The sequence below is a fragment of the Magnolia sinica genome, chromosome 5 (assembly GCF_029962835.1).
Source record: "Magnolia sinica isolate HGM2019 chromosome 5, MsV1, whole genome shotgun sequence".
In the NCBI taxonomy this organism is placed as follows: Eukaryota; Viridiplantae; Streptophyta; class Magnoliopsida; order Magnoliales; family Magnoliaceae; genus Magnolia; species Magnolia sinica.
Genome location: NC_080577.1, coordinates 112,617,683 through 112,626,455, shown reverse-complemented (window position 1 = coordinate 112,626,455; position 8,773 = coordinate 112,617,683). Strand labels below are relative to the sequence as shown.

At 39.6% G+C, this 8,773-nt stretch overlaps 1 protein-coding gene across 1 annotated transcript; it reads left to right on the top strand.

Moving 5' to 3' along the window:
• The first annotated feature begins 2,674 nt into the window (after positions 1-2,674).
• LOC131246763 (uncharacterized) lies at positions 2,675-8,263 on the top strand. Its single transcript, XM_058247151.1, has 2 exons — positions 2,675-3,233; positions 7,919-8,263. Exons 1-2 carry the CDS (start codon positions 2,849-2,851, stop codon positions 7,948-7,950), a joined length of 417 nt encoding a protein of 138 aa, XP_058103134.1. The 5' UTR covers positions 2,675-2,848; the 3' UTR covers positions 7,951-8,263.
• The last annotated feature ends 510 nt before the right edge of the window (positions 8,264-8,773 follow it).

Below are 8,773 nucleotides of genomic sequence, written 5' to 3'. Positions count from 1 at the left end.
GGATGAAGAGAAAACACAAATATCAGCTCAATCCAAAACTTCTGTGGCCCTGAGAAGTTTTCAACGGTAAGAGTTTAATCGTGTAATCCAGTTGAGCCTTGGAAAACTCTGATGGATCCCGTCCATTCATCAGGTTGGACACCGGAAAAATGCAGTGTTCTAAAACTCTGATCGGTGCGGGTGGGCCACAGTTACATCAGAAACATTGACAATTAAGAAAAGAAATAGCAGCCGTCCAATTCGCCAACCAGAAAAGTCCACCATCCTGAACGGAATTTCACGTGGCGCACATGGAATGAATAGTCTGATCGGTTATGCATTAATTACTTCACCACATATCCCGCGGGCCCCTTTAACCATCCTACTCGCGCGACTCCCGTTTGTATTTTCGTACAATATAACACAATACACGCGTTCCCATTTCTGAAAAGTGGGCCATTGATTCGGTAATCGAGACCATGTATCTGTTGTGTCCCACCGTTTATAGACTATATCTTAATAATCTCCAAGATAGGTCAATCCTAACCTTTGCATTGATTTCCTCGCATTGGACGGTTAATAAGAGAAGTACGAAGCGGTCCGACCCATCTGAGAGATATCCTAATGTCCTAATGGGACGCGGATTGGCTACTCCCCCTGACACCAGCCGATGGCTGGTGGTCGGTGCTCCGTGGGACCTACCATGATGTATGTGTTTCATCTATGCCCTCCATCTATTTTTACGGATCATTTTACGGTACGACACTAAAAATGAATTATATCTCAATCTTAAGTGGACCACATTACATGAAACAGTGTTGAATGAGCGTCGACCATTAAAAAACATTTTGTGGCCATAAAAGTTTCGGATCAAGATGATTTTTGTTTTTTCCCTTCATCTGGGCCTGTATGACCTAATAAAAATATTATATGTCAAATAAACAGTACAGTGGGCCTTAGGAGGATTTTAATGATGGATATCCAACCACTATTGTTTTCATGTGGTGTGGTCCAACTGAGATTTATATACCTCTCATTTTTGGGATCAAGCCATAAAATGACCTGAAAAAATGGATTAACGGAATGGATGAAACACATACATCATAGTGGGTCCCACAGAGCACCGACCACCAGCCCGGGGCTGGTGTCTGGAGGAGTAGCCAATCCGCGTCCATCCTAATGATGCCGGCTTGATCGGGATATTAAGGCATGCTTCGTCAACCGTAGGAAAATCCCTTGATCCGGATTACCCTACTGGGCCCACCGAAATGTTTCTATTATATCCACTCCGTCCATCCTTTTCCCAGCGGGCATGAGCCCAAAGATAAGGGAGATTAAAAACTCAAATGGGCCACACCAGAGGAAACAGTGAGGATGGAAACGTCCACCGTTGAAACCTTTCTGGGGACACCATGATGTTTATCTGTCATCTAAGCTTTTTATAAGGTTATTCTCACGTGTATGAAGTGAAAACACAAATATCAGCCTTATCCAAAACACGTGTGGCCCACAAAAAGGTTTCAACGGTGATCGTACAATCTCCACTGTTTCTTGTGACGTGGCCTACAAATTTAACATCCATCCTGTTAGTATTCATGTCCTAAGATTAGCTCGAGAAGCGAATGGACGGAGAGGATGATATAATACAAACACACTAGTGGGCCCCACGGTGCTTGGTGTTGCTAGATTGTAGGCAATCCCTGTGGGAGAATAGCAGGAGAGATGGATAAACATGATAAACAAAATAAATGATTGGCTCCATCAAGCTGCAGCCTTTTCTGTTTTCCCTCTGTCGCGAGAGACAGTCTTGCATTTGTCTCAGACCATTGGGCCCACGCGCTGAGTGTTACAATGATCTGAGCCGTCCATGACTGCCTGTGCAGGCAACCAAAGGTAAATTGCATGAACGGTTGATTTTTATATTCATTATCCGTATACGAAGAAAACAAGTAAAAAAGAGAACTTCAATTACTCACAGTTACTCAGAGGTAAATTACAGTAATTAGATTATTAAAAGTAGTAAAATATGGACAGCTCGAAAAACTGGACCATCTCAGCATCTGAGCCATATTAGGCGGTGACTGGAATCTGAGTCGCCACGATACCCAAATCATCTACAACACCTGTTTCAAGGGCTGGGAAAACATTCCCAGCTCTGTGGGGCCCACCATGTTGCATATGTAAAATCCACTCCGTCCATCAGGTTTTCTCCTGAATTCTAGTAATTATGTGGAAGAGAAATCAGAGATCCACAACTCAAGCGGGCAACACTAAAGTGAACAATGGAGATATAATACCAACTATAGGTCTGTATATGGGGCCAATATGATCTATACCTTTCATCAAACCCGTAAATAGGTAAAAATAACTAGTATTAAGTGCAAAAACAAAAAATCAGCCTGATCTAAAATGCAGTCGGTGGCACAAGATGTGAACTTTGAGGTTTTAGGTGCAATTTTACATTTTTCCCACTTTTGTAGCTCATATTAATTTTCAATCACCTGATATTTGTTAATATATAGTTAAAGAAAGTATTATCACATGATTAACGGTATAGATTGACATTAAAACATGATGGCCCCAAAAAATAGAGCGTTGTCTACAACTCCAGTCCGTCGCTAGTAAATATTACATTCTCTGTGTAATAATCTCTCCGATAAATGTTTCCAACTTTATCCGTTCGCCCCTCCGCTCGCTGCAAAAATCCAGACCCAAACCCGAAAAAATAAAATAAAAATTCAATCAAATTCAATCTCTCTCTCTCTCTCTCTCTCTCTCTCTCTGGTATTTCTATCTAGGGTTAGGGTTTCCAAAATCAAAATACTTCTCACAGACCTTTCTCTCTCTAATACCTAATAACAGAAAGAAGATGAGAAGGCAGCAAGAGCAAGATCAGCAATCCCGAGTAATATACGAGCTTTGCTCTCTCCTCCTTTCCATCCTCCGCCCTCCTCCGCCCTCTCATCCCATCCCCATCCGCTCCTCTGCCTACCATCCGTCGCGTCGGACCGAAGTCTCCCCCGCCGGTTTCGCATCCCTGCTACTCGGGATCTCGCTTGCTCTCATGCTCTGCGGCTCTGTGACCTTCGTCATCGGCTTCATACTCATGCCCTGGGTCCTTGGCCTCGTCATGTTCTTCTACTTCGTCGGTCTCGTCTCCAATCTATCTGGCCTCGGCCGCGCTATCCTCATGGGAACCGCTGCAGGGCCCGCCGCAGAGCCTGTTGGATCGACCGTGAGGAAGGAAATGCCTGGTGAGTGCCTCCTTCCCTCAATTCCTCTGTTTTTGGAATCTGGGTTCCCTTTATTTATTCGATTTGGATGCAGGAGACCTCGTTTGGTTTTTGTTTGATTTGGGTTTGTTTTGGATTTTTGGGGTTTTTGTTATTCTGTTGGATAATCCAATGCAATCGTTCCCGTCTTTTTCTCACGATTTTTTGTTTGGCTGGATGTTGAAAATCTAATCTCATTTTATCATTCGTAGAAAATATTTTTTTTCCTCTTTATTTCTATTTCGTTGTGAATATGTATGGTAATTTTATTTTAATTTTTTAGTTTTTGTGTATTTTTATTTTTATTTTTTTCATATTGATTTGTATTGGTTGGTTTTATTGTAATAAAGTGGAATTTTCAGTCTAGTCCATGAAATAAATCATGTTTTTTAATGTAGTGTTATTAGTATTATTATTTTCATTTTTGATGATCCTTTATTCACTGTAATTACCCTTTTATTGCATAGAAGGATTACACTTCCTACTTGGAATTGGATTTCTTTGTTTATGTTTGATTAGGAATCTTAGGGTTTTGATTAAATAAGAGTTTTGAACCACTGAAAAAAATTTCGAAAAGAAGAAGAAGAGGAAATTCCATTTTAAAGCTATTCTGTGTCATTTGATTTATGTATGATCTGAATATTTCAGATTTCCTGGCTGATATACTTGTGCAAGTAAATCAACAAAAGTTAAAGAGCTTTGCTAAGCACACCTGTGTGAATAAAGCTCATGTACACACCACAAATGTGCCAACATGGTACGATAGGTCCGTCCATCAGATGGCACCACTGTATTGCTGCCCTGGCCCAAGAATCAGATTGATGGTGGGCGACAGTTTGCAAAACAAATATATGGATCCGAAAAACTTGGCTGTAGTTTTCTAACTTTATGCCTGTTTCCAATATTGGAGACCACATGCTGATTGGACCAGATTAATTTTTTGGGCAAACATGTACAATGTTGGACCAACCTGATGGATGGATTAGATCACCCATGTATGTGCCATGCTGGCACATGTGAGGTGTGTAGAGGAGCTTCATTGTGCAAATGTGTGCGCTTAGCAAAGCTCAAAATGAAAAATAGGAAAAGATGAAGAGGAACGGAGAGTGTCGCCATTCAAAAAAAAAAAAAGAAAAAAAGAAGGAAGGGAGAGTGTCTTCTTCGAGGGAGAAGTAGTCCTAATTCTTGAAGGATAATGATAAAGTTACATTTTTATTGATAATCCTTCTCAAAAGGTACACCACACTATGTTTCAAAAAAATAATAATCCATCTAGGTAACAACCAACAACTTCTAAAATTCCTTCTCTGTCTTTCTTACAAAATGACAACTAAAACCAATGTAATCAAAATTGATCCCTGCCCAACTAAGACTTCTCAATTATGCAATTAACACTGACTCTCCTATCTAACTTCTAACATGTAAATCATAGAAGATCTCTAATACTACATGGTATGACTGAAGAGAGGGTCGTATCAATGTAATTAATCGGGATTTTTTTCCCTAGGGAACTCTTTGCATTTAGAACCAATCAGCTACAGGCAGCCCCATCTTTCCCAATATGGAGATTCGAACCATGCAAATGGTTGGACCCACCATGTAGATCACTTGGCATAAACATTAGGCTGGTCCACTCATCAGGTGTTCCCACGTAATGAGTTGATCAGCCTGATATTTAAGACATGTGATCCTCATGGTGGGGCCCAACTTTTGCATGAGTTGGAGGTCATACATGTGACTTGTTGGTAGGATACACTAAGCTGCATGCTAGGTTAGCATACAGCTGGATGTAGGAAAAGAGAACTGACGACCTACAACTGGTTGTAGTTTACTTAACATAGAACCCACTTTTACAAGCATTTTGCGCCAGGGTAAAATTGGAAACAAAATTCCTAAGGCATCAAAAAAGGGCTGTAGTATACAACTGGTTGTGGGTTATCAGTCATTGGAAGATGGTATGAAAGATCAAAAAGATTTTCTGTATGTATAAACATGAAGAAATGGTAATTTTTCCTGACTCGTGGTATCTTTCATTTCTACTAGAAGAATCTCCTTCTCATCAAAACCAAATGCTGAAACATGGTATGCCCCATTGCCTCAATCGCCAATATCTACTTTCCTGGTTGAAAGGAGAAAAATAAAAAACAAAATAAAATAAAATCAAAGTTTGATTAGATTTTGGAGAATAAGAACGAATTATGAGAAATAGAAAGAAATAATGATGCTATGTTTGTAGCATTAAATGTAACACATAAAAGTATATATTTATACAGTAGAATACATTGGTGTGATGTGTGGTGCAGTGTCTTTCTTTAGGCGTATTATTCATTGATCAGACAGAGAGATTGTACAGTGCGTTTGGACTTTCAGTTTTTACTAGCGGGGCCCATTGCTCACTGATCCATAATCTTGATATGATAGGTGTTGAGACTCATTATGGTGGCCCATATACACCAAACTGGAAAATCCTGACTATAGAATATTTGGCCTTCTATTGGTTGCGTGGGAACTGTCGTTGGATCTTCTTTGTTAACCGTCTTTTGATTGGCTACCTATACGAAGGCTGAGGATCTTTCCATCTGAGAGTTTTAGTTTCTGGACCATTCATGTTGGGGTTCCAATATCAACTATTTGGCCCTAGTAGTGCAAACCGAAAACACAAAACAGTAATGTACAAATCGCTTGGCCTGAGCATTGTATCATCCGTCCTTTCTTTATTTCCCATCCAGAATGCCGATTTGTATCAGAAAAGAGCACCAATTTGTATAATTTGATACATAAATTTGGAGAACATTTTAATCTGTGCTAGAAACTGGTTGGTCAGTGGGGTTTGTCTAACTCTTGGACTTCAATAACTGAACTTCTGGGGTGTACTAACTTGATTTTATACCAATGAATAGCAAATATTCAAAGTTTCTTTCTATAGTGCCACAAGGACAGAAACTTATTGAACAAACACAGATCCACTTGCACGTGATATGTGATTGTCTACTACAATAGAATCCTACTTTAACATGAAAGTAGAAGTCTTATTGGGAATGACAAGGGACCCGCTTGCTGCCATACCTGGCACTGCTCATGAAAAATGGAATTTCCGACAATACGTGGAGCCGAGGACCATAACTTAAATTGTCAGTATTCTTATACTATGTGTACTGTCAATGAAAACAAGTGCATTAATCTTGATCCGTGAGTAAATGGCAGATGGAGCTGAAAAGCTGATTTTCTGGCCCACAATGAGTCATTGTAACTTGTAGCTTTGATGTTCACCTTTTGATATTAGTGTCTCATTGTGGACCTTGTTGACGACCATTCTGTTTTGTTTTCATGCCCATATAAGACACTTCTTCATATTCCTCTCCTAACAAATCGCCGGATTTTGGGTATTTAGAGATGCTTCCAAAGGTATGCATTGGCTCTTGCTGTAGCAGAAAGATAGGGATAGAGATTTAAGAGAATCATAAATGCCTCGAAAACCAGATCACTTCTCTAAATGCCTCTTCATTTCTGCCATTTGAACCTGATATGAGCCTCTTGTGTCTTGAAATTAACCTTGATGAAAAGCATTAATTTCTGCTCAGAGGATGAGTGCAAAGACTTCAAAATTGGCCCATAAAGATCATATGTGAAACTAGTGTTTTGTCAATCCTTTGAAAACATTTTTGGAGTGAAAAAAAAAAAAACAGATATTCCAAAAAAAAAAGGAAAAAAAAGTTCTGGAGGCAAGGGCAGGTCTTGGAGCTATAAATTAGTATCGGCTTGAAAGACATATTTTGCATTTAAAAGAGTTTCGACACCACTCCATATCCACCTTCACCCCTCCAATCACTTGTATCAAATGGTATGGCTGTCTGCAGCAGCCAAGGCATCATTGCTGCATTTTTCTGCCTACCACCTCATGCAATCTAACAATTTATAGGAAACCATAGTCTTTTGTATCATGGAATTAAAATAGTAATGAGCCTTAGGAGTCTTGCAGTTATTATGGTTTTCCAGTAATTGACTTGATATTAAGCTGTTAAAAAAAAATTATGCACATCATACTCAGCCGTTCCCACCCTATATGTTATGTTACGCTCTTCTTCTTCTTCTTCTTCTTTTTTAATTCTCTTCCATTTGGGACCCATCGACATGAAGCCATCTATCTGGTCCAGCCCACTTAGGCTGGTGCTCGGCAACAACATCGGGCGGATGATGTGATTATCCCACGATTCAAATACCCACATGAAATGATTAGATAACACCTAACTAAACATTTTCATTGAGAAACCAATATCAAGGTCACACTGGTTGAAGCTTATAACCAGAAGAGACCTTTCTTCTTCTTCTTAATTGGGTAAAACCAATAGAGACATCATATCATTTTTTGAATAAAAAAAAAAAAACCAACAAACAAACATAGAGACATGTTCATTACCAACGGGATATTGACGTTGATGAAACAGGAATAAGTGTTCTCTCTCTTTCTTTCTTCTTTTTTTTTTTTTTCTTTTTTTTTCTTTTTGTGTGTGTGTGTGTGTGCGTGCGCGTGGGGGGGTGGTTGGGTATTGTACTGGGGAGTACAAGGTGCTTTATTGGCCTTTTATTTTTCATTGAATGCAAGCATACATGGCAATGCAGTGGTTGGTTTACAACAAGTATTCTCATTTTGGCCATGTGTTTTGCAGGCCAGCTCTTATCCAAATTGCCCATTCTTTAGATGGGAAGTGACAAGTGATACACAAGGCTCCATTGTAGAGTGATGCTTGGTCGTCTTATTCACCTGCCTCGGGTCAATCCTGGTGTCCACCTCACCCGAGTCAACTTATACTCAATACTCCTGGTTTCTTGTGCTGCTTTCTCCTTCTCTTTTCTTTGAACCGATTAATCACTATTTTCTCTGTACACGGAAACCATCTCTCTCTCTCTCTCTCTCTCTCTCTCCTTCTTCTTCTTCTTCTTCTTTTTTCGTCGGAATGTAGAAAAGATTCATTTTATCAGGAAAAGCACGGTAATGTTGGAGTATTTTGTTAGATGCTTTCACCTTTGTAGTATTGCTCCATGTAGCTGTATTCTTCTGTCGCTATAATCGTTTTTCGTTAGATGATCCAAAGGGTGATGGGAACTGGATTGGATGGTGCTCAGAGAAGTCGGTAAGTTATTTTGACCTATGGGAGATTTCCGGTTTCTGTAGATTTTTATTTTTCTTCATTGATTTTGGCTTTTCAAGCTGTCAACATCTGATCTGGCAGCGCCTGGAGTATGATATTGGTATTTGAAGTATTATACAATGCTCAGGTCATTAGTTTGTATCCGAGTTTAAAAACTCAGCTCAACTTGCAGATGTTGACTCGACTTGACCAGATTTTACCAAGACTCGAGAGATACTCGATCCGGTCATGACTCTGTCAAAACAGTATTCAACTTGATTTGGCACAACTCAACATTACTTACATTGTTTGCCTGTTTGTTTCACCAATTACCATAGTAATGTGAAGGAAATGTGCAATGATTACAAATTCCTTCACCTGCCTCCTGATAAC

Bases quoted from the DNA above. Each gene is read 5' to 3' on its own strand.
- LOC131246763 (XM_058247151.1), top strand. From the start codon at position 2,849: ATGAGAAGGCAGCAAGAGCAAGATCAGCAATCCCGAGTAATATACGAG. The intron at 3,234-7,918 runs GTGAGTGCCTCC...TGTGTTTTGCAG, and splicing joins CGTGAGGAAGGAAATGCCTG to GCCAGCTCTTATCCAAATTG.